The following is a 26,266-nucleotide window of genomic DNA, read 5'->3' on the forward strand; positions in this document are numbered from 1 at the left end:
CTGCACAGAGAAGCTCCTAGTCCAGGGAAAGGTTAATGACAAGGACCTTCCTCTAGAGCAAACAGAGAAAGCCTTCGCCTGGAGCTGATGCCCTGAATTTGGACTTCTAGCCTACTAGACTGCAAGGGGATAAACTTCTGTTTGTTAAAGCCATCCACTGTGGCATTTCTGTTATAGCAGCACTAGGTGACTGAGACATCTTGGCTTTAAATTGCTTTACATTTTAAATTGTTTTTAATTGCTGCCCCAACAGTGTAGGTGTTCAGTTATGAGCAAGAATGCAAGGACAGGTATTGGATTAGACCACTGGCTGACTCTGCCACCCCTTTTAACACTCAGCTCTTACCCACCATCTCTTCTCCCCACAACAGCCCAAATGATCAAAGACCTACAGGATCTGGTTTCTGCCTGTCTCCCTCACCTCATCCCCACCACCACCCCTTGCTCATTTTTGCTCTTGCTGTTCCCATTGCCAGCAATGCCCTAGCCCCTGCTCTTCCCAGGGCCAACCTCTTCCCACCCTGCAGGTCTCAGTGTAAAAGTTGCCTCCTCGGGGAAGCCTTCCCTGAATACCCCACCTTTTCTTCTTTATTCTTCCCTATTGCTGCATCCTGTTTATTCCCTTCACAACGCGTTTCACTATTGGCAACTAGGTATTTTGTTTGCTTTTTTTCCCATCGATTGTCCTTCTCTCCCACATAGGAGGTGTTCCCTAAATATTTGTTAAATGAATGAATGGAATAAGTTTGCAAACCACCGATAACAGTCCAACCCTTCTGTCTTAGTTTCCTAGTGCTGCTGTGACAGAAATACCACACATTGGTGACTTTAAGGAACAGAAATTTATATTCTTACAGTTCTGGAGGCTAAATGTCCAAATCAGGGTCTCAGTTGTGTCGACTCATTCCTTGTTGGTAGCCCCCGACATACCTTGGTTCCTTAGCGTACCTTGGCTTGTAGACAGTCCTCACCTGGTGTCTGTCTGCGCTCCATGTGTGGGTGCCTCTGTGTCTAATCTGATCTTTTTTTAACTCAGAAGTGATTAGATTTAGAACTCACCTTACTTGAGTAGGAGCCCTGGTGGCACAGTGGTTAGGAGCTACAGTTGCTAACCAAAAGGTTGGCAGTTCAAATCTACCAGCTACTCCTTGGAAACCCTGTGGGGACAGTTCTACTCTGTCCTATAGGGTTGTCATGAGTTAGAATCAACTCAGCGACAACGGGTTTGGTTTTTGTTTTGGTTACTCAGGTATGATCTAATTAACATAAAAAAGAAAACTTTATTTCCAAACAGAATTACATTCACAGGAATAGGGGTTAGGATTCCAACACATATTTTGGGGGGACACAAGTTAATCCATAGCACCCTCCATTTTACAGATGAGGAAGCAGCCCAGAGAGGAGAAGGATGTTGTCCAAGAACACATAGGAGATAAGTTACAGAGCGGGGACCAGGACCCTGGTGTCATGGCTCTCAGGCCTAAACCTGGTCATCTTTACACAGCTGGCTCCAGTTGACACGGGAGTGACAGGAGTGTTTTAAAGGGCATCGCTTCGTGTTCTCTTGCCTTTTAAGAAGGTAAAATGCAATATCCAGAGAGGAAAGAGAGGAAGCACGTTTTGCATCAGCTCCCCTGGATGACTTGTTAAAAATGCACATTCCTGGGCCCAAACCACACACTTTTACAAGCCTCACTGGGGGTTCAGGTTTAAGTTCAAGTCAAGTTTAAGAACCATCAAGTTTGGATCTTTCTAGAGCAGCGCTGTACAAACTTATTATTCACAACATGGGCATTTAAGTCCCTACATCGTGGCCTTGAGTGGTAACAGCAATGCTCTTTCTAGCGAGTTACCGAAGTGGTATGATGAGAAACCAGACCATCAAAATTTAAAAAGTCGGAGGTGCCATTACAGCATAGAGGCACTAGAGGGCGGACTAGCCAACTGCCAGAGCCCAGGTTGTGGCAGGAGCTACTCCCTTCAAAGGCCTGCAGTTGGAAGATGCTACTTAAGAACCAACCTCTCCCCCACCCCCATCCCTGCACCCACAAGGTCCGTTGTGGGGAGAGCAGACTCATCCCACCTCAGAAGGGTCCCTGTTGGGTTCTTTTGTCCTCAGCCTGTCAAAACAGTATTCTACAAATACTGCTGTAGCTCAAACCTGGGCTGCTTCTCTGTTTGGCTACCTGACCTTGGGGACACCTACACCTCCACCTTTTCTGGCCTCAGGGTCCCCAGTGAAGCTGCAGAGGGTTAGTTGAGTGACCCTTAAGTGCTTCCAGGAAAGGTTATTAGTAAGGGTCTTACTTTGTCCCAGTCTGGGGACTCTGATCTCATCCTGCTTTGAGATCAGAGTCACTACTGTGTGGTCGCCCATCCCACCATGCTGTGAGGTCCTATATGGGCAGGAGCCTTGTGTCACTCACCCGGTGGCCTGGCCCAGAGAAGGTACTGAACAAACACTCTACAAAGACAGTGTGGGGCTGACTGATGTGGGTCCCCGCCCCACTGATTCTACATGGCCTTGGGCACGTCATTTCATCTTTTCTAGCTTGGCTTCCTCAGCTGCAAAGTGGCAACATCACCCATTTTGGGGGCATAAGCCTCAGTCCACAAGCTCAGATTGGAAGAAACACCATTTTGTTTTTCCGTAATGGAACTTAATTTGAACTCTCATTCACCTCAAGCCACTTGAGGGTCCCTTTGCCCTCTCTTGGCAACCCAGGCCCAGAGGGCTTACAGAGTGCCAAGGCACTGGGGAGGGCAACCCAGTCTTGATTGACACAGAAGACTCAACATCAGCAGGCATTATCATGTTATCTTTTACATCCTCAGAAATCCCAATGGCCTGAATATGATAGACGACCCTTTGCTTTTCACGTAAAAAAAAAAAAATTCCTGAGATAGACAATCCTGGGTTAGTATGGCCACGCCACAGTGTCTTTCTGTCGGACTCCATTTGATATCTTCATGGCTCCAGCCATCGCCTCAGCAATCCAGCAAGCAGAAGGAAGAAAGGAAGAAGAAAAGCATTCCCCTTCCTTTGAAGGAGGTGTCCCTGGGTGGTGCAAATGGTTAAGTGCTTGGATACTAACTGAAAGGTTGTCAGCGTTAGCGGTTCGAATCCACCCAGAAGTACTTTGGAAGAGAGGCCCTGGTAATCTACTTCTGAAAGATCACAACCATTGAAAACCCGATGGAGCGCTGTTCTACTTTGAAACACATGGAGTGGCCATGAGTCAGAATCCACTTAATGGCAACTGGTCCTTTGAAGGACAGTTTCCTGGATGTTGCATGGGACACTCTCACTTGTATCCCATTGGCTGAAACTTAGACACATGACCACATCTAGCTGCAAAGGAGGCTGGGAAATGTAGTCTTTATTCTTAGAAATTAAATATTACAGATACAAGCAAAGTCCTAATCCCTTTCCACACTTCACGCTCCAGAGGTACCACTGCCCTGAATTCAGTGTTTAGCAGGTGGTGCAATGGTTAAGAGCTTGACTACTAACCAAAAGGTTGGCAGTTCAAATCCAGCAGCTGCTCTGTGGAGACCCTGTGGGGCAGTTCTACTCTGTGCTATAGGGCCACTAGAAGTCAGAATCAACTTGACAGCAACAAGTTTGGTTTGGTTTTTTATATATTTTATACTCTTAATACATACTTCAGTATCTTAAATACTATTGTTTTATAGGTTTTTTTTTTTTAATTTATATAAATGGCTTCTTTGTGATTCATTGCACAATTTGCTGTTTTTATGTCAACATTTTTTTTCAATGAACATTTTATTGTTGTTTAGGTGAAAGTTTACAGAGCAAATTAGTTTCCCATTCAACAATTTATACAGAGCTTGTTTCGTGACATTGGTTGCAAACCCCTAAATGTGTCAGCAGTTTTCCCACTTCCTCCCGGGTTCCCTGTGTACATTCACCCAGCTCTCCTGCCCCTATGGGCCTTCTGAACTTCGCTTTTGGGCAAATACTGCCCTTTAGCTCTCATGTAATTGATTGTTCTGAGGTGTACATTTCTCACTGGTATTATTGTTCATTTCATAGGCCTGTCTATTATATGGCTATGTGATCCCTGGGAGTGATTTCAGTTCTAAGTTTGAAGAGTGACTAAAGACGATAGTCTCAAGGATTCCACCGGTCTGTATCAGACCAGTAAGTCTGGTCTTATTTATGGGTTTGAATTTTGTTCAACATTTCTCTCCCACTCTGTCCATGGCCTACTATTGTGGTCCGGGTCAGAGTTGTAGGTAGTGTTAGCCAGGCACCATCTAGCTCTTGTGGTCACAGGCTCCTGGAGGCCGTGGTTCATGTGGTCCATTAGTCTTTTGGACTAATTGTTTCCTTGAGTCTTTGGCTTTATTCACTCTTCTTTGCTCTGGATGGAAGAGACCAATTGTTGTATCTTAGACGGCCACTCTCAAGCTCTTAAGACCCCAATCACTACTCACCAAGGTAGGATGTAGAACACTGTCTATGTGGATTGTGACCTGGATGTCCCCCAAGGCTATGGTCCCTAGCACTCAGGCCCAGTATCTTAGTCCTGGGAGGTGTATGGTTATAGCCAAGTTTTCATGTCTGTGTGCCCTGTGAGCACTATTGCATACACGGGTATATTTGCATATTTGCATGTAGGTGGGTATACATACATGCAAATATACCCATGTATGCAATAGTGGGTGTACTTCCATATGCCCTCCCACCTTGTTCAGCTTACATATCTACCTGTGTATCCACTTGTACATTATTGCTTGTTATTACTGTTGTTATTACAAATGTTGGATTGTACATGTATTAGTATTTATTGTTGTTGCCTTTTACTCTTGCGTATCTTTCAGTGTCCTCTTTTACCTTTATTATGTTGGGCTGACTTACCCCATACTGTGTATTATCTCTCCCTTCACAAAAGTTAGTGGTTTTCTCTCCCTTCGCCCCATCCCTGGTAACCATCAAAGAAGGCTTGTCTCTGTGAGAAATTTTTCTTGACTTTTTAGAATAGTGGTCTCATGCAATATTTGTCCTTTTACAATTGACTTAGTTCACTCAGTGTAATGTCCTCCAGGTTCATCCATGTTGTGAGATGCTTTGCAGATTCGTTGTTATTCTTTAACATTGTGTAGTATTCCGTTGTGTGTCGGTATCTGTTCATTCATCTGTTGGTGGGCACTTAGGCTGTTTCTATCTTTTTGCTATTGTAAACAATGCTGTAATGAACATGGGTGTGCATGTGTCTATTTGTGTCACAGCTCTTACTTCTCTAGGATGTATATCTAGGAGCAGGATTGCTGGATCCCATGGTGTTTCTATTTCTAGCTTTTTGAGGAAGCACCATAGTTTTCCATACCAGCAGTGTCTGAGAATGCCAGTCTCCCCACAGCTCTCCAGCATTTGTTGTTTTCTGTTTTTTTGATCATTGCCATTATTACCAGTGTGAGATGGTATCTCATTGTAGTTTTGATTTGCACCTAACAGCTGATGATCACAAGCATCTCTTCATGTATTTGTTGGCTGCCTGGATATCTTCTTTGGTGAAGTGTCTGTTCATGTCCTTTGCCTGTTTTTTAACTGGGTTTGTCTTTTTGTTGTTGAGTGGTTGGAGTTTTCTATAAATTTTAGAGATTAGACCTTTGTTAGGTATGTTGTAGCTAATTTTTTTTCCCAGTCTGTGGGTTCTCTTTTTTACTTTTTTGGAAAAGTCTTTTGTTGAGCCTAGGTGTTTGATTTCCAGAAGGTCCCAAGCACCTAGCTTATCTTCTGCTGTTTGAGCTTTTTGAGTTATGTTTCATAGTCTATTTGTGCCGTAATTTAGGGCTCCTAGGTTTGCCCTTATTTTTTCTTCTATGATCTTTATGGTTTTAGGCTTTACATTTAGGAATCTTTGATTCATTTTGAGTTAGTTTCCGTGTATGGTGTGGGGTATGAATCCTGTTTCATTTTTCTGTATATGGATATCCAATTCTGCCTGCACCATTTGTTAGACTATCTCTTCCCCATTTAAAGGATTTCAACCCTTTGTCGAAGATTAACTGTTCATAGGTGGATGGATTTATTTCTGGGTTCTCAGTTCTGTTCCATTGGTCTATATGTCTGTCGTTGTACCAGTACTAGGCTGTTTTGGCTACTGTGCCTGTATAGAAGTGTCTTAGTCATCTAGTGCTGCCATAACAGAAATACCACAAGTGGATGGCTTTAACAAAGAGAAATTTATTTTTTTTTCTAGTAGGTTACAAGTTCAAATTCAGGGCATCGGCTCCAGGAGAAAGCTTTCTTTCTCTGTCGGCTCTGGAGGAAGGTCCTTGTCCTCAATCTTCCCCTGGTCGAGAATCTTCTCAGGTACAGGGACCCCACGTCCAAAGGACGTGCTCTGCTCCTGGTGCTCCTTCTTGGTGGTATGAGGCCCCCAACTCTCTGCTTACTTCCCTTTCCTTTTATCTCTTGAGAGATAAAAGGTGGTGCAGACCACACCCCAGAGTAACTCCCTTTACCTTGGATCAGGGAGGTAACCTAAGTAAGGGTGGTGTTACAATCCCACCCTAATCTTCTCAATGTAAAATTACAGTCACAAAATGGAGGACAACCGCGCATGGCCTAACCAAGTTGATACACACATTTGGGGGGGGGGGGATGTAATTCAATCCATGATAAGTAGGTTCTGATATTATGGAGTGTGAGGTCTTCTACTTTGTTCTTCTTCTTCGGTAATGTTTTACTTATCCCAGGCCTCTTTCCTTTCCATATAAAGTTGGTGATTAGTTTTTACATCTCATTAAACAATGTTGTTGGACTAGAAAAAAATTTTTGGCTACAACATATCCAACAATGATCCAATGTCTAAAATCTACAAAATACTTCAACACTTCAACAACAAAAAGACAATCCAATTAAAAAATGGGCAAAGGATATGAACGAATGTTTCACCGAAGAAGACATTCAGGTGGCTAACAGATGCATGAGGATATGCTCATCATCATTAGGCATTAGAGAAATGTAAATCGAAACCACAATGAGATACCATCTCACCCTGACAATACTGACACTAACCCAAAACACACAAAATAACAAATGTTGGAGAGGTTTTGGGGAGATTGGAACTCTTATGCACTGTTGGTGGGAATATAAAATGGTACAACCACTTTGGAAAACAAGGTGGTGCTTCCTTAAAAAGCACCATAGAAGTAAAAATACGGGGGGGGGGGGGGTGGGGGGGGAAGAACACTAACTAGACAATAGATAAGTGATAACTTTGGTGAAGGGCAAGACAGTACACAATACTGGGGAAGTCAGCACAACTTGACCAAGGCAAGGTCATGAAAGCTTCATAGACACATCCAAACCCCCTGAGGGACCAAATTACTGAACTGAGGGCTGGGGACCATGGTCTCGGGGGACATCTAGCTCAAGAGACAGCATAATTCATAAAGAAAATGTTCTACATTCTACTTTGGTGAGTAGCATCTGGGTTCTTAAAAGCTTGTGAGCAGCCACCTAACATACTCCACTTGTCCTACCCCCTCTGGAGTAAGAGAGAATGAAGAAAACCATAGACACAAGGGAAAAATTAGTCCAAAGGACTAATGGACCACAACTACCACAGCCTTTACCAGACTGAGTCCAGTACAACTAGATGTTGCCTGGCTACCACCACTGACTGCTCTGACAGGGATCACAATAAAAGGTCCCAGACAGAGCTGGAGAAAAATGTAGAACAAAGTTTAACTCACACAAAAAAGACTACACTTACTGGTCTGACAAAGACTGGAGAAACTCCGAGAGTATGGCCCCTGAACACCCTTTTAACTCAGTCCTGAAGTCACTCCTGAGGTACACCCTTCAGCCAAAGATTAGACAGGCTCATAAAACAAAACAAGACTAAAAGGGCACACCAGCTCAGGGGCAAAGACTAGAAGGCAAGAGGGAACAGGAAAGCTGGTAATGGGGAATACGAGGTGGAGAAGGAAAGAATGTTGACATGTCATGGGGCTGGCAACCAATGTCACAAAACAATATGTGTATTAATTGTTTAATGAGAAACTAATTTGCTCTGTAAACCTTCATCTAAAGTACAATTTAAAACAAGAAATAGAAATAAATAAAATAGAAATACCATATGATCCAGCAATCCCACCCCTAAGAATATATCCTAGACAAATAAAAGCCCCCACGCAAATAGACATACGCACACCCATGTTCATTGCACCACTATTCACGATAGCAAAAAGATGGAAACAACCTAAATGCCCATCAACAGATGAATGCATAAACAAATTACGGTACTGACACACAATGGAATACTATGCAATGGTAAAAAATAATGAATCTGTGAAACATGTCACAACATGGATGAATCTGTAGGACATTATGCTGAGTGAAATAAGTCAATCACAAAAGGACAAATATTGTATGAGACCACTATTGTAAGAACTCAAGAAAAGGTTTACACACAGAAAAAAACATTCTTTGATGGTTACAAGGGTGGAGAGGGAGAGGAGAGGGAAATCACTAACTAGATAGTAGACAAGTGTCAACTTTGGTGAAGGGAAGAACACGCAATATAGGGGAAGTCAGCACAGCTTGACCAAAGCAAAGGCATAGAAGTTTCCTGGACACTTCTAAACACCTTGAGGGACCAAATTGTTGGGGCTGGGGACTGGGGACCATATTGTTGGGGAACATCTAGGTCAATGGATACAGCATAATTCATAAAGAAAATGTTCTACATTTCACTTGGGTGAGTAGCGTCTGGGGTCTTAAAAGCCTGTGAGCGGCCGTCTGAGATACATCTATTGGTCCCATCCCATCCAGAGCAAAGAAGAATAAAGAAAACCAAAGGCACAAGAAAAATATTAGCCCAAGGGACTAAAGGACCACATGAACCAGAGCCTCCACCAGCCTGAGCCCAGAAGAACTAGATGGTGCCCAGCTACCATCAACGACTGCTGTGACAGGGATCACAACAGAGAGTCTTGGACAGTATGGGAGAAAAACATAGAACAGAATTCAAAATCTTGGAAAAAGACCAGACTTACTGGTGTGACAGAAACTGGAGGGAGCCCCAAGACTACAGCCCCTGGATATTCTGCTAACTCAAAACTGAAACCACTCCCAAAGCCCACTTTTCAGACGAAGATTAGTCAGGCCTGTAAAACAAACAGTAACACGTGAGAGGAATGTGCTTCTTAGTTCAATGAAGTATACGAGACCAGATGGGCAACTCCTGCCCAAAAGCAAGACGAGAAGGCAAGAAGGGACAGGAACTGTTCAAATAGACACAGGAAACCTGGGGCGGAAATGGGGAGCATGCTGTCACATTGTGGGGATTGCAACCAATGTCACAAAACAGCATGTTTATAAGTTTTTGAATGAGAAATGAACTTGAGCTGTAAACTTTCATCTAAAACAAACAAAAAAGAATGTCGTTGGAATTTGGGTTGGGATTGCATTACATCTGTAGGTTGCTTTGGGTAGTAGTATCATTTTCAGTGTTGATTGAGTCTTCCTGTCCATGAGCATGATATGTTTTTTCATTTATGCAGGTGTCTTTTGGTTTCTTGCAGTAGTGTTTTGTAGTTTTCTTTGCATAAGTCTTTTACATCCCTAGTTAGGTTTATTCCCAAGTGTTTTATCTTTTGGGGGGCTATTGTAAATGGTATTGTTTTCCTGATGTCCTTTTTGGAGTTCTCTTGGTTAGTGTAGAGGAATCCAACTGATTTTTTTTCTTTTTTATGGAAAGAAAAAAAGATTTAATGCCAGATTTCACTCCCTTTACTTCTCTCTCTTTTTCTTTATTGTACTTTAGATGAAGGTTTACAGAACAAACTAACTTCTCGTTAAACAGTACACATAGTGTTTTATGACACTGGTTAACAACCCCATGACATGTCAAAACTCTCCCTTCTCGACTTTGGGTTCCCTGTTACCAGTATTCCTGTCCCCTCCTGCTTTCTAGTCCTTGCCCCTGGGCTGTTGTGCCCCTTTAGTCTCATTTTGTTTTATAGGCATGTCTCATCTTTGGATGAAGGGTGAACCTCAGGAGTGACTTCAGGACAGAGCTAAAAGGGTGTTTGGGCGCCATACTCTCAGGATGTCTCCAGTCTGTCAGGCCAGTAAGTCTGGTCTTTTTTTGTGAGTTAGAATTTTGTTTTACATTTTTCTCCAGCTCTGTCCAGGACCCTCTATTGTGATCCCTGTCAGAGCAGTCTGATTGATTTTTGGATGTTAATCTTGTACCTGGCCACTTTGTTAAATCCTTCTATTAGTTCCAGTAGCTTTCTTGTAGAGTCTCTGGGATTTTCTATGTATAGGATCGTGTCATCTGCAAATAAGGATAGTTTTACCTCTTCCTTGCCAATTTGGATGTTTTTAGTTACCTTTCTTGCCTTACTGCTCTAGGTAGGACTTCCAGTACAATGTTAAATAAAAGTGGTGATAAAGGGCACTCTTGTCTAGTTCCCATTCTCAAGGGGAATGCTTTCAGTCTGTCTTCACTGAGAATAATGTTGGCTATTGGTTTTGAATATATGCCCTTAATTGTGTTTAGAAATTTACCTTCAATTCCTATTTTGCTGAGAATTTTTATCACGAATGGGTGTTGGACTTTATCAAATGCCTTTTCTGCATCAATTGAGATGATCATGTGATTCTTTTCCTTTGTTTTATTTATGTGGTGAATTACACTGATTGATTTTCTAATGTTAAACCATCCTTGCATCCTGGTATGCATTCCACTTGGTCACGGGGATTTTTTTTTTTTTTTTTTTTTTTTTGGCAACTATAATTCTACTTCAGTCATTTCTCCTGGCTACAGTGTAGACCACAATGTATTTATCTATCCTTTTGATAGATAGTTAGCTTTTTGCAAGTGTTCACTCTTAAATAATGCTGCAGTACATATCTTTGTATATGTCTCTTTCTGTACATGTGCCGGAGTTTCTCTAGACCAGGGGTTCTCAAAGTATGGGCCCTGGACCAGCAGCATTAGTGTTACCCAAAAATCTGTTAGACATGCAAATCTCAGGCCCCACCTCAGACCCAGTGAATTGGAGCCTTTGGGGCAGAACCCAGCAATCCGTGTTTTACAAGCCCTCCGGGGGATGCCGATACTGTAGTTTGAGAACCGCTGCTCTGGGGTTTTTACCTAGAAGCCAAATTGCTATGTCTAGAAAAGGCATATCCTCAATTTTACTAGACATTGCTGAGTTTTTCCAATCCTATCAGAAGTCAAAGTTTCCTTCATTGTTGCCATCCCTAGATGTCATCAGAATTTAAATTTTCTGCCAGTTGAGTGGAAAGTTTAGGCCTGTCCATTTCTGTTATGTTCTCTCTCCTTGGGCCTGGGAATCTCTCGTACAACATCACATGTTCTCTCTGCCCTTGGGCTCCTGCCAGGGCAGAGAGAACATCTAGTAGATTCCAACTCATGGAGACCCCATAGAACAGAGTAGAACTGCCCCATACGGTTTCCCAGCTATAATCTGTAGGGGAGAAGACTGCTACATCTTTTCCTGCAGAGCGGGTGGTGGGTTTGAACTACCAACCTTTCAGTTAGCAGCTGTGCCACTGCGCCGTCAGGACTCCTTCCTGCCAGGTCTACAGCTTTGGAAACACAAAAAGCCCTTACTCTGCTCTCCTGTTGTGGTTTCTCCTCCCTGGAGCAATGAGGGTATTTCTACCCTTGCTTACTACCTTTGGCAGGATCCCAGCATATATGTCAGCCACTGTGTCTCTCAATAGGGCTCTGCCTGCATCACTCAGGGTTCTTAGTTGCATGTAACAGAAATGGGAGTCATTGGCAGGATTTGGGGGAGTGGAGTGTCACAGAATGGAGGGAGGCAGGACGACCAGGCTTGGGAAATTATAGTACTCCTCGGAGAGCTGGAGGGAGGGCGGGGAGACCCAAAGGCCCTGGCCTAGTCTGGGGGAGCCTGCTCTGCCACCTTCATGAACCTGGCCCCCACTCATCCCTTGCTCCTTGTGTCCCACACCCAGGACTCGGTATCACGGGAGTGAGTATTTGATTGGCCAGACTTCTGTCAGGACCCACCCACTGCCAACTTTTAGGATGGCCAGGCCTCCTTGGTTTCTGTTCTGGGGGCAGGACCAGAATTTGCCCTTCACCAGGACCTCACAGAGAAGGGAATTCCTCTAAAGGGGAGATGGGCACCAATAAGAACAGGGGACAGGGGACTAGAAAGCCAAGAATGCCCCCTGCTGGGTGGTCACAGGGCTGTGGTGAGCCAAAGTGTATAGCCAGTTTATTACACAGCCAACCGTGGTGGGGCATAAATATGAAACAGTTTGATGTTTTCCTAGATGCTGTCTGTAAGAAGCCACCCTGTCCTTTCCTATCCCTTAATGACACCTGGTCACTTTCAGGGACCACCAAGTCCAGTCTACTCTAATTCCTGTTTACAACTTCTATCTCTTATCCAATTTAATGCTCACCTCCTTCCCTCTCCCAGCGTGGCCCAGCCTGAAGGATCTGGAGCGAGGAGGGCTGGTCTGAGCTTTGGCTTTTCCTCTTCCCTCCCTTGGGGGTCTAGTTCCTCCAGGGTGGAGACAGAGAGGAGGGATTCAGGCACAAGGGCACAGGTCTTTGTTCTCTGTTGGGTAACTGTGGCCCCCAAGTTCAGATGTTTGTCTTTCATGGGAATAGGGGTGAGTGCTGGAGGAGGTGCTATGAAGATGCCCCCACTGGTCCCATTCCACCTCCTCTGACCACCTCCAGCTCTCACCCCCAATGGTCTCCCCTGCCGCCTCTTACTGTTGGGCCACCTCTGCCAGCACCAGTCTTCTGTGTGAGGCAGCAGCAATTCCATCTAAGCCTGGCTACTTCTAAGGTGTCCCCTTGCCACTGGGAACTCCCTCATTCTTGCCATGAAGCAAATGGATAGATGCACTTGATAGACGCCTGTAGTTACTTTTTAACAGTGCCCAGTTAATATCCCAGCTCTTTTCTTCTGCCACTATCTCCCCTCTCAGCTTTGCCCTACTCTCTCCTGGCGCCCTTTCTCTGCTCAAAGAGGTGAGGGAAGGGGTCAGATCTGCAGGGTTGTCACACAAGGTGATGTCCAGCCAGGGCATGAGATGCTGGTCACCCCTTCTTGCAGGCACCCCAGTCTCTGTGAGCAGTTCTCTTGGATCTCCCCTCACTTGGTTTAGGGGTTCGGCAACAGAGGGAAAAGCCAAAGAAATGCCCCACTCCATAGCTGACAACTCCTAACTCCCACAAGCCCTGGTCTTTATGGGGTCAGCTTAATTAGGGGTCCTAAGGGGATGGTCAGGCTAGTAGGGATTCCTTATGAGCCTTGGAGGGGTTGTCTTTAGATTCTGAGTTATATTCTACCTCTTTCTCCCCGGTTTTGTGTCCTGGTTGCCAATTCTGGGGCAACAAATAATTCCCTCCCCCTTAACCTGATGCAGACGGTGGTGGCATAGTGGTTAAGTGCGATAGCTGCTAACCAAAAGGTCAGCAGTTTGAATCGAGGAGCTCCTTGGAAACTCTATGGGGCAGTTCTACTCTGTCCTATAGGGCCGCTATGAGTCAGAATCAACTTGACAGCAACAGGTTTGGCTTTCTTGATGTATTTGATGATGGCGGGAGCACTTAAGAGTTGTACAATGGCATGCGTGCGGTGTCTGACCTCCTCTCTCTTCACAAGGGTGAAGGGGAATCAAGATCAACAGCCCAAGGCTGATTCCTATGAGGCGGAGGTCAGACATGCCTCCTCTCTCCTCCATCTTTACCAATATCTTCACCAACCATCCCTCCCACGGCACTCTCTACTTCTCTGCTGGATTTGATAATTTATTGCAATGCCACACAGAACTCACAGACAGTACTCATGAATATGGGGTTTACCAGGGAAGTATTAGGTTACAATTCAGGCTCAGTCAGGATATAGCTCTTCCATCAGGACAGCCCCTCCCCAGCCATGCCACAGGCACATCTATCCCTGGCCCCCCAGCCTCTATCCTGCTCAGGCAAGTGTTACAAAGCTCTTTCAGCACCCTACTCTTCCAGCAAGGTTCCTGCCCAAAAGCACTCAGCTTTCTCACTCTGTAGGCTGGGAAGCCCAATGCACTGTCTCCTGCTGGTCTCTCCTGCCCCCATTTCTCTGTCACCTCTTCTCTCTGTCTTCGGCTCTCTCTCTCCTGGCTCCAGGAGCTTCTCGGTGCAGGGATCCCACATCCAAAGGAAATGCTCCGCTCCTGGCTATTTGTCTTTGGTGGTAGTGGGATTCTCTCCTTTTCCACCTCCGGGATAGCTCATTTCAAGCCCAGCGGGGTGGCAGAACTGACCAATCCCCTCATTAGGGTTCCATATGCCTTATTAGCATGGTCCCACCCAACCACTGGAGACCCTGGTGGTATAGTAGTTAAAGGTTGGCAGTTCAAATCCACCAGGTGCTCCTTGGAAACTCTATGGGGCAGCTCTACTCTGTCCTGTAGGGTCAATATGAGTCGGAATTGACTCGATGGCAATGGGTTTAACAGGTTACCCAATCATTTGGTGGGATTTACAAGACCACGGTGAGAAAGGCCTCACAAAACATTTCATCACACTGCAGGAGTCCCTTAGTGGTGCAGTAAACGCACTAGGCTGCTAACCAAAAGATTGGCAGTTCGAGTCTACCCTGAGGCACCTTGGAAGAAAGGCCTGGTGATCTACTTCCAAAAAACCAGACACTGAAGACCCTATGAATCACGGTCCTACTCTGACACACGTGGGGTCACCATGAGTCAGAGTTGACTTGACAGCAACTGGTGTGGGAGCATTTGATGATGGTGATGGTGAGGAGTGGAGTACTGTTCAGAAACCAAGCCAAAGGGTGAGCGTTTCACCCCACCCCTACATGCATGTGCACCCCTCACGCACTCAAAAATACAGTTTTAGTAAAAGTTAAATTTGTGAGTGACAGAAAATTCCAAATAAAAATGGTTTAAACGAAAGAGACTTATTTCTCTCTCATGTAACAGTCTATACAGCAGTCTACCCTCCTCAAGGACCCAGGCTCTTTTTATCTCATGTCTGCATCATCCTCAGCACATGACTTCCACTTCACGATCCAAGATGGCTGCTTGTGCTCCAGCCATCACGTTCACATTCCACCCAACAGGATGAGGGAATGACAATGGGCATGATTCTGTCCTTTATGGCAGCTCTCTAGAAGTTGCACACACTGCTTCATCCCATCCCATTGGCCAGAATTTGGCCACACAGCCATATCTAGCTGCAAGGGAAGCTGGGAAATGTGGTCTTTTGTCTGGGTGGCCATGTGTTCAGTTAATATCCCAGTTAGACAGTCTCAGCTGCACACACGTATGGTTTGACCATCTCTCTCTCCCTTTCCTCTACCCTTCCCTCCCCTGGTCTGGCTGGCAGTGGGCACTGGCCTGGGGGGCAACTGCACAGGCTGTGTCATCTGCTCTGAGGAGAATGGCTGCTCCACCTGCCAGCAGAGGCTCTTCCTGTTCATCCGCCGGGAAGGCATCCGCCAATACGGCAAGTGCGTGCACGACTGTCCACCTGGCTACTTCGGCGTCCGTGGCCAGGAAGTCAACAGGTGCAGAAGTACGTGGCTCCACCCTGTCCTGTGCAAACACTGGGCTCCTGGCCCACGTCCCACCAGCTCACCCCAACACAGCAATTGGGGAAGTAAGTCTGAGCCCAGATTCTGAGCTGCTTGGCTCCAGGATAGCCCTGCAGCCATGGGCATGTCAGTGCCCTTTCTGGTTCTCAGTACCAATGAGGCAAGGAATCTTCACTTCTACCCTAGAAGTTTGCTGTGTGACCTTGGACAAGTCACTCACCCTCTCTGGTCCTAGCGCAAATGGGAAAAGGAGTCCTAACTCCTAAATAAGTTTTTCTGTGACTTGGGAGGAATCATTACCATCTGTGAGCCTTCACTGAAATGGAGCTCAAATTGGCTGTGCAACTTTGGGCAAGTCACTTGCCCTGTCTGAGCCTCAGCTCAAATGAGAAAGGGAATCCTGACCTTTAAATTAAAGGAGGCATGTTACCTTGGGCATGTCACCTGCCCCCGCTGAGTCTCAGTTCAAATGAGAGAGTTCTCATATGTAGCCTAGTTTAACTTCAGGCAACGCTGGGCTTCAAAGGAGATACTGAGTCCTGATCCCAATGCTGCAGAGCCTGGGGCTACTCAGAGGGCCTTCCCACCTCAGGCAGCCCCAGAGCGCCCCCTCCCCGGCAGCCATCCTCACCAAGGCGTTCCTGGCTCTGTTACAGAATGTGGGGCCACGTGCGAGAGCTGCTTCAGCCAGGACTTCTGCATCCGGTGCGAGAGGCAATTTTACCTGTACAAGGGGAAGTGTCTACCCACCTGCCCGCTGGGCACTGTGGCCCATCAGAGCACACGGGAGTGCCAGGGTGAGTGGGGGCCTCCTTGCCTTGCCCAGCCCTGCCCCCTTCCAGCCCCTCCCTGGAGCAGGAAACCTGGAGGAAGTGGTAGTAGAATGCCACGTGGTGATGGGAGGCTCAATAGTACCATGTCAGGTACCTGCACATAGTAAGTCTTCAGTGCACTAGAACCATCATAACCGTTATTATTATTATTACTACTACCAACATTGGCATTATTACTACTGTGGGAGGCAGCAAAGTAGAGAAGAAGAGCACTGATTTGGGAATAAGACAGACCTGGGTCTGAATCCCAAGCCTAAAATTTACCCACTAGTGACCTCATGCTAGTCACTTAAACTCTATGTCCCTCAGTTTCTCCACTTATTAAAATTACAATAGCGCCTACTTCATAGGGGGGTGTTATGAGAATTAAATTAATTAATACAATGTCAAGTACTTAATACTGTCACATATTAAGCACTCAATAAATATTAGCTGTTGTTATTATTACTGCTGTAATTCTTTTCTGGCACTTCCTTTTCAGACGCCTCTGTGAGCTCATCTTCTGTGGTCAGTCCCTTACATGAAGTCATTCCCCAGCGTTCTTGCCTAAACCATGGCTTCTCTGCTCACACATGCCCTCTGGGCTCGCATTCTCGGTCATTTCAAAAGCTGATGGCTCCTGACTCACTGTCCTAGCCACGTCCCTCCCCAAGCAGCCACCCTGCCCTTTGGACACTTTCTTTCCACCCTTCCCACCCCCAGCCTGGTGCTCCTTCTCAGTTTCTTTCTATTAATTACCAGCTCCATGACTCATGGGGTGGTGCCTTGTCTTGACACTTCCCTCTCACCTACATCCCATCCAACCTATTCATTCACTCAAAAAATATTTACTGAGTACTGCCATCTGCCAGGCACTCTGTTAGGTGCTGGAGACTTAACAGTGACTTCTCTGCCCTCGTGGATGTGACATTTTAGTGGCGAGACAGAAGAGACACACAAGAATATGCACATAGTATGTCAGGTTGCTAAAAGAAAATTGGAGGTGGGGCGGAAAGCAGATTAGAGCTGCCAGGGAATGCAAAAGTTGGAAACAAAGGATCAGGAGTTGGAAAATATAGTCTTGGTGATAGAAATGATGCCGGAGGTTGCATGAAAGAATTTTGCAAGACCAACGACTCCCTTATTGCAAATACAAAGTAAAGCATTATAATGACATGTGTAAAGAGCTGGAGATAGAAAACCAAAAGGGAAGAACACACTCAGCATTTCTCAAACTGAAAGAACTGAAGAAAAAATCCAACCCTCAAGTTGCAATAGTGAAGGATTCTATGGGAAAATATTAAACGATGGAGGAAGCATCAAAAGAAGATGGAAAGAATACACAGAGTCATTATACCAAAAAGAATTGGTTAACATTCAACCATTTCAAGAAGTGGCATATGATCAGGAACCGATGGTACTGAAGGAAGAGGTCCAAGCTGCACTGAAGGCATTGGCGAAATACAAGGCTCCAGGAAGTGACAGAACGCCAACTGAGATGTTTCAATAAACGGACGCAGCACTGGAAGTGCTCACTTGTCTATGCCAAGAAATTTGCAAGACAGCTACCTGGCCAACCGACTGGAAAAGATCCATATTTATGCCTATTCCCAGGAAAGGTGATCCAACCAAATGTGGAAATTATCGAACTATATCATTAATATCACACACAAGTAAAAGTTTGCCTAAGGGAGGGGAGATGAGAGGGTAGAGGGGGTTAGAAGCTGTCGAAATGGACAGAGAGAGTGGAGGGAGAGAGCGGGCTGTCTCATTAGGGGGAGAGTAATTGGGAGTATGTAGCAAGGTGTATGTAAGTTTTTTTGTGAGAGACTGACTTGATTTGTGAACTTTCACTTAAAGCACAATAAAAGTTATAAAAAAAATTGCTGAAGATCATTCAAAAGTGGCTGCAGCAGTATATCGACAGATTCAGAAGAGTACGTGGAACCAGGGATATCATTGCTGATGTCAGATGGATCCTGGCTGAAAGCAGAGAATACCAGAAGGATGTTTACCTGCGTTTTATTGACTATGTAAAGGCATTCAAATGTGTGGATCATAACAAATTATGGATAACATTGCGAAGAATGGGAATTCCAGAACACTTACTTGTGCTCATGAGAAACCTTTACATAGATCAAGGGGCAGTTGTTCAGACAGAACGAGGGGATACTGTGTGGTTTAAAGTCAGGAAAGGTGTGTGACAGGGTTGTATTCTTTCACCATACTTATTCAATCTGTATGCTGAACAAATAATCCGAGAAGCTGCACTATAGGAAGAAGAATGGGGCATTAGGATTGGAGGAAGACTCATTAACAACCTGCATTATGCAGATGACACAACCTTGCTTGCTGAAAGTGAAGAGGACTTGAAGCACTTACTAATGAAGATCAAAGACCACAGCCTTCAGTATGGATTGCACCTCAACATAAAGAAAAGAAAAATCCTCACAACTGGACCAATGAGCAACATCATGATAAACAGGGAAAAGATCGAAGTTGTCAAGGATTTCATTTTACTTGGATCCACAATCAACAGCCATGGGAGCAGCAGTCAAGAAAAGACACATTGCATTGGACAAATCTGCTTTCCAAAAGACCTCTTTAAAGTGTTGAAGAGCACAGATGTCACCCTGAAGACTAAGGTGCGCCTGACCCAAACCATGGTATTTTCAATTGCATCATATGCATGTGAAAGCTGGACAATGAATAAGGAAGACTGCAGAAGAATTAAGGCCTTTGATTGTGGCATTGGCGAAGAATATTGAATATATCATGGACTGCCAAAAGGACGAACAAATCTGTCTGGGAAGAAGTATGACCAGAATGCTTCTTAGAAGCAAGGAAGGCAACACTGCATCTTCCATGCTTTGGACATGTTGTCAGGAAGAACCAGTCCCTGGAGCAGCACATCATGCTTGGTAAAGTAGAGGGTCAGTGAAAAAGAGGAAGACCCTCAACGAGATGGATTGACACAGTGGCTGCAACAATGAGCTCAAGCATAACAATGATTGTGAGCATGGTGCAGGACCGGGCAGTGTTTCATTCTGTGGTACACAGGGTCACTATGAGTCAGAACCAACTTGACGGCACCTAACAACAACAATAGACCCACCCCGTGCGTATCCACCACCTTCTCCCCACCCCACCCCCATCCACCGCCCTCCCCCGCATCTCTCTGCCTCAAGTCTTACTCCCTGCAGCCCCACACTCCACCCCACAGCCACAGTAGTTATTTCAAAATGGCAACCTGATCGTATTTCTTTTCTGCTCAAGCTCTTTCAGCGGCCGCCGCTACTCTCTGGCGGAGCCCTCCCAGGCCCTGTGCAAGCTGATGCCATCTGCTGGCCTCTCTACCCCCACCATTTTGCTCCTCTGTCATTTGAGCCAGTGCTCCAGCTTCCCTGGCTCTAGGCCTGTGTCAAGGGCAGAGTCACCCCAGGGCTTTGCTGGGGTTATTCCACCTGGAGCATGTCTCCCAACTGCCCCTCCCTGTGCCTGACAAGCCTGCGCCCACCCTGCCCAGTTTTGAGACTCAGCTTGGGAGTCTCCACCTCCAGGAAGCCTTCCCAGTTCCCCAGGCTGGCACTTGCCCTCTGGGCTCCCACAGCACCTCTGCTTCCCTAGGTCTGCACTGAGCACCCTGCTCGCCTTGCCTGCCTTCTCCAGGTGGTGAACTGTGGGAGGCAGGCACAGGTCTCTCTTGTCCCCTGCTCTTCAGCACCCAGCACCATGCCTGGCACATAGGTGCTCCATCTATACTTGACAAATGAATGCATCTAACAAAGGACCATTGTGCTAAGGTCTGGAGATGGTTTTCTGGGCCCCGTTGGATCTTGAACTTGCTGTGTTCTGCAAGCCCCTTGCCTTCTCTAGGCCTCAGTGTCTTAATCTGCAAATAGGGGTATTTATAGCTACCGCTAGTCTCTGCCCACCTCTCAGAACTCTTAAAAGAATCAAATTATGTATACACACACACACATACACATATATATATACATCTTTCTTAAGTAGCCCCTACAAAGAGCTTTTTTTTTATGCTCGTGACCTCGTTTTTCCTCATAACAGCACTGCGTAGCTTCCATCTTCTACTGTTGATCAGGAGAATGTGATAAAATTCAAACCCCTGTCCTAGCCTGGAGAGCTTCTCCAGCTGACCTCCCAGCCCCCTCTGCTGCCCCTCCCCTCCCAAGCCTTCTCCTGTCCCCCCAGTCTAGCCACCCTGTCTCTCAGACTTGATCGGCCAGGCCCCCAGGGCTCAGAGCCCCTGCCTAGAGTGTGTTTTCTCCATGAACTCCTCCCTCTCCCTTTAGCTCAGATGCCACCTCCTCCAGGAAGCCTTCCCCCTCAAAGCCAGACAATCAGTCACTCTGGCTTCTGGCCTCCCAGAGTAGCAGCCTGTACCCACTTCCACCCCAGCCAGTTAGGAATAGCTGGTGAAACGTCTCCCCTCTGCTCCTTGTAAGAGACCGTGAGTCCCTTGCAGGTGGGATGTGTCTTCAGAGAATTGAATCCCTCAGACTCCACCCTTGGGTCCGCAGGACACTCCCTGCCAGCTGACCCTGTCTGTCTGTCTCTCCCTCCACCGCACAGAGGAGTGTGAGCTGGGTCCCTGGGGCAGCTGGAGCCCCTGCAGGCACAACGGAAAAACCTGCGGGTCAGCCTGGGGCGTGGAGACCCGGGTCCGAGAGCCGATTCAGACCGGGCGGGAGGAGGCAACGACCTGTCAGGTGCTGTCTGAGTCACGGAAATGCCCCATCCAGAGGCACTGCCCAGAAGGTAAGCACCAGTGCGGGCACGCAGGGTTTCGTGGGCAGGAGCCTTGGGTGACTTTTAGGGGCCTTGGAGCACTGCTCCACAAACAGTACCTACCTGTAAGGCTGCCTGAAAGCCTACCATTAGCATTGCTCTCTCCCATGTCCTTTCAAAGGAGGGTCTTCCTTGCTGGAGTCAGTCCCAGACACATGGGGAAGATCACGCTTTTCCTTTATGTCAGTAGTCCCCAACCCTCCCATATGACCCCCTTGGGATAAGGATTGTGAAATGCCCTCTTCACTATCTGAAATGAAATTAATGGATAATGTAACGCACTTGCACACATCATTTTTTTTAAAATCCATATAGCACCCCCAACTGTAATAGAAAAGTGAAATAAAAAATTCCACAATAGAAGCTCTCGGGCCACCATACCAGAGAACACATGGTCAGTTGTTCCAGCAGGGAAAGTCAGATCACTGTGACAGAGGTAGCTGTGGTCAGTGCTTCCCCTGTGCCACCACCCTGCCATCAGAAACACAGTTTCCCAAATGGTCACCAACTCGTAGGAAAGCCCAGCCAAACCATCTGATTGCCTCTTGATTGATATGGAAGTCCTAGAAAACTCAGTGAATGGGACAAATGCTTAAAGGCACTTGGCCTTTCCACATGAAAATTTGCTCCGGGCTCGGGACATCATAAGCAGATCTTTCAGCTACGTTGAGTATGTGTCCAGGCATTAGAGAATTGGATGGAGTGGGGGACAAATCTTTGTGGGGACTATCCTCCTTAGCTCCCCCAGCCCCCTGTCCACTGAAAGCCACTAGGGCCCCCATTCATTGTGACCACCAAAATGATCACACAGCTTTCCAAAACACCCCTAGGGGCAATACTGTCCCACTGAGTACCACTGATTTAAAGGGAAAGGGGGCCATAAAGTGCGGTGCGTAAGAGATGAGTAGTCACAATATGGAAGTCACTCATTTAACTGCGCACCTACTGCGCGCTAGGCATGGGGTGAAATTCTCTCCGTTCTTTAACTCATTTAATTTGCACAGCAACACTATGAGGTGGGTATTATTATAATCTCCATTTTTCAGATGAGGAGACAGAGGTCCAGAAAGGTCGAGTCACTTAGGGAAGTGTGGACCTGGAATTCAAATGTAGATCTGTGTGCAAAGAGGAATCAAGAGTTGTGGTTAAGGGTCAGCGACCTGGAGACAGTCCCCCTGGGCACATAGCTGGGACGTGGTGGAGCCAGGATGTGAACCCGAGGAGACCCCTAGCTTCAGAAGGACTTGTGGTGTCAGGGTTGGGAATGCAGATAGCAGAGAAAGGAGCCCCTGGGAGTCATGGTGGGCAGTTGAGGCTAGGAAAGGGATTGAGATGGGCCCAGAAAAACTAAGAGACTCCAGGCCCAGAGAAGTGCCCCCTGCACACCCACACACAGACACACAGACAGTTCTCTCCAGCACTAGGTACTGTGGCCCCACCTCTCGTGGCTTCTGAGAGCTGGTAGCTGATTAGCTGTGGGAAGCAAGAGAGGAAAGCTTTTCCCCCAGGTGATAATAATGACACCAAGAGCAGCAGCCGCAAGCATCCGTGAAGTGTTTACCTCCTTATCTGAAATGAAAATCTCTCCGTTCCTGCTTTGTTGTCCCCTACCACACTCGTCCCTTCTAACATATTTCATATTCTGTTATTTATTTTACTTGATGTCTGTCTCCCCCCAACAAGGTCAGCTTCAGGAGGTCAGGGATCTCTGCCTGGCTTGTTCACCATTGTATCCCCAGCACTACAAAGCAGGTGTTCAATAAACATTTGTGACCTCAGGAAGTCATTTAACCTGTGCCTTAGTGTTTAAGAGCTACGGCTGCTAACCAAAAGGTCAGCAGTTCAAATCCACCAGGTGCTCCCTGGCAACCGTATGGGGCAGTTCTACTCTGTCCTACAGCCTCGCTATGAGTCAGAATTGACTTGACGGCAGTGGGTTTGGTTTTTTGGTTTGGTGCCTTAGTGGTTTCTTCATTTGTAAGATGGCAACAGGAATAGTGATGGCCTCATAAGGCCCTTCGAGGTGAGGTGAGTCATTCGTCCAGGTGAAGTATTGAGAACCATGCCTGGCCCACAATGAGCTTAATAACCAGAAACAGCTCATCTTTTTCATGGGTGTGTGGTGAGGTGATGAAGCTCATGGGCCTGGTTCGAGTGACCTGGGACAAGTCCCTTCCAGCTCTTCTCTGTGCCTCTGTTTCCTCATCTGTAAAATGGGGCTAATGGTTCTACCTGTCTTTTAGGGTTGTTGTGATGATGGGAAAGTGTCCTACAAATGGGGCTGTCATGCCTCACCCTCAGACTGGTTCCTCCTGCCCTGCCTCAGTGCTGGGAGGCTGCCCCCACCTCCACCCTGTCAGGGATGGGCTATCACCTGCCCATGCTCTAGACGACAGAACTGAAGCTCAGAGACACTGAGCCAGTAACAGGGGGCCACAGGGTCATCAGCCTCCTTCCTCCCAGCCCTGGGTGTCTGCTAGCATCTGCCACCTGCAAGAGACCTTCTGCTTTCCACTCCTGGCAGGAGGCAGACAGACACAGGGGAATGAGACAGAGAGACACGCACAGAGACATGGAGACTAGGCCTGCCCCTTATGAATGTCCACATTGGGCACTATGCAACTCCAGGGGGCGCCATTCACCTTTACCTGAACTAAGTTTGTGGTGTTAATGCAACACATTTCCAGCAGGTGGCAGTAAAGTGTCTTAAGGACAGGGCAGAATGTCTCCAGAGGCCAGCAGGGGGCCTTGAGGCCTTCGGTTTAGGGCTTGTCTGTGGGACCACCAAGGGCTGGAGTCAGGAGTCGGACAGAGAGTGGGGTGGGGGGCTCCATTTGAAAATTTCCCTGGTACCCAAGATTCTGGAAGCCCCTCGGTGTACAGACGAGGGTACGGTGATTTGAGGCCTTTTACTGAGGGCTGGGAAACCCTGCTGGCATAGTGGTTAAGTGCTACGGCTGCTAACCAAGAGGTCAGCAGTTTGAATCCACCGATCCTTGTAAACTCTATGGGTCAGTTCTACTCTGTCCTATAGGGTCTCTATCAGTCAGAATCAACTAACCAAAAGGTCAGCAGTTTGAATCCACCGATCCTTGTAAACTCTATGGGTCAGTTCTACTCTGTCCTATAGGGTCTCTATCAGTCAGAATCAACTCCACAGCAATGGGTTTTTGGTTTTATTGAGGGCTGGGGTGCAGTGGTTAAAGTGCTTGGCTGCTAAACAAAAGGTCGGCAGTTGGAACCCAGCAGCCGCTCTGTGGGATCAAGTCTGCTTCTTTACAGCCTTGGAAACCCTCTGGGGCAGTTCTACTCTGTCCTACATGGTTGCTATGAGTCAAAATCGACTAGACTGCAGTGGGTTTATTGAAGGCTAATTTGACCAGGTTTTCTGTTAGGGGCTGTTCTGGGCTGGGAGATCTGTGGATTTTAGGTCTGTCATTGGCCTTGTCTCAGAGGCAGGAGAGCAGGGTGCCCCTAGAGAGCCAGCACACACACCCTGTCCCAGTGTATGAGGTCCAATTTCTGTAATCCCAGCCACGGCTTGCCAGCCCCTGCGCTCCATGAGCACTTTTAAGGAGTTATTCTCATTAGATTTTCTCTAGGTGGGAGGATCTTAGAAGGAGGGGGCCCTGCTTGTTAGGACTCTGTCCTCCCCTCCTGGCCATCTGGCTTTTGGTCACTCGGTTCATCCCCTCTGCCCATATTTGCCACCGAGAAGGGAAGGCACAGGACTTGTCAAGGGTTCCAGCCCAGGCCGTGGTGCGGAGCAGGGCTTCACCCTCTGGGCCTCAGCTGCCTCTCTCATCTGAGAGCTGAAACTTCAGATGCTTCTGTTAGAAATTCACCCCAGCTCCGGTAGGGAGGGGGAGGGGCATGACGGGATCAAGAGCCAAAATTAGGTCTGGGGTTTGCATCCCAGCCTACCCCTCCCCGCAGTGGGAACTGGGTGATGGCCGTCAAATGGGGGCTATGAGGCTATGCCCACCTCCCATGGCTGTCATGAAGTGTCGCAGGGTTTAATTCACATAAAACACTTGGAACAGTGGCCGGTATGCAGTGAGCGCTCTCTAACTGCTGCTTTTGTTGTTGAAGGACAGAGCCTGCAGGCAGGGAGGTGACTGGGGAAGTCGGTGTAGGGACCCAGGTAAAAGGTGTGGCGTCTCCAGAGAAGAGCCTTGTAAACTGTGAAGTGCGTGCACATGGGACCCCCCCAGGTCACCCTGGCCCCTGCTTAGGGGCCCTATGGCACCTCAAGGCCCAGCCAGGCCAGATGCCCAGCAGGCCGGCAGTGAACACAGACCCTCCTCTCCCCCTAAACAACCAGAAGAAACATTACAGCTTTGGAGTGACTTATGCTGCAGTCCAAACCCCAAGGAGTGGTTGTACGGTCAGCACTCAAATATTATTCTGAGCCCCATTGTTGGGGAGTGGGTAGACACTCATCTTCTCAGGTTTGGGGGGTCTCCCAGGGCCTAACTCACCCTGCAGCCCCAGAAACTACGCCCTGTGCTCTTGCTGCAGAGAGAAACCCCAGCCAGAAGAAGGGTCGGAAAGACCGGCGCCCTCGCAAGGACAGAAAGCTGGACCGCAAGCTGGACGGGAGGCCCCACCAGCCACCAGCCTGAGAGTTGGGCCAGGCCTGCAGGACACCTGCGGCCGCCAGCCAGGACCGCCCACTCCCAGGGTCTCCACTTAGTCCCTCTTCTCTGCTTCGTGCTTCAGTTTTTGTCTTTTATCCTTCTGTCTTCAGTCTCTTTTCTCTCCCCACTCCTTTTTCTGTGTCAGTCTTCTTTTTTCTTTTCTCCTTACTTTCTTCACTTTTTCCACTTCTATATTCCTCCCCTTCTTTTCTTCCTTCTTCCATCCCTCACTCCCTCTACCGTCTTTCCTTTGATCTGTCTGCCTTTCTTTTCCTTTCCTCCTTTTTCTTTCTGTTCTTCATTGTGTCCTACTTCTCTCCTCCCTCTGTCTCTCTCTCTCCCTCTCTCTCACACACACACAGACACTTTGAGAGACCATCTGCCAACTACAGCCTGTGCCCTCCC

General features: G+C 47.1%; 1 protein-coding gene across 1 annotated transcript; it reads left to right on the forward strand.

Annotated features, from left to right (window-relative positions):
- Positions 1-15,352: 15,352 nt before the first annotated feature.
- RSPO4 (R-spondin 4) lies at positions 15,353-25,846 on the forward strand (the record flags this gene model as incomplete). The annotated part of the gene is made up of 4 exons (XM_023550114.2): positions 15,353-15,581; positions 16,257-16,397; positions 21,006-21,191; positions 25,743-25,846. Coding segments are annotated over 4 exons (660 nt in total), but the record flags the coding sequence as incomplete, so codon positions are not given.
- Between the last annotated feature and the right edge of the window lie 420 nt (positions 25,847-26,266).

The sequence above is a fragment of the Loxodonta africana genome, chromosome 24 (assembly GCF_030014295.1).
Source record: "Loxodonta africana isolate mLoxAfr1 chromosome 24, mLoxAfr1.hap2, whole genome shotgun sequence".
Taxonomy (NCBI): Eukaryota; Metazoa; Chordata; class Mammalia; order Proboscidea; family Elephantidae; genus Loxodonta; species Loxodonta africana.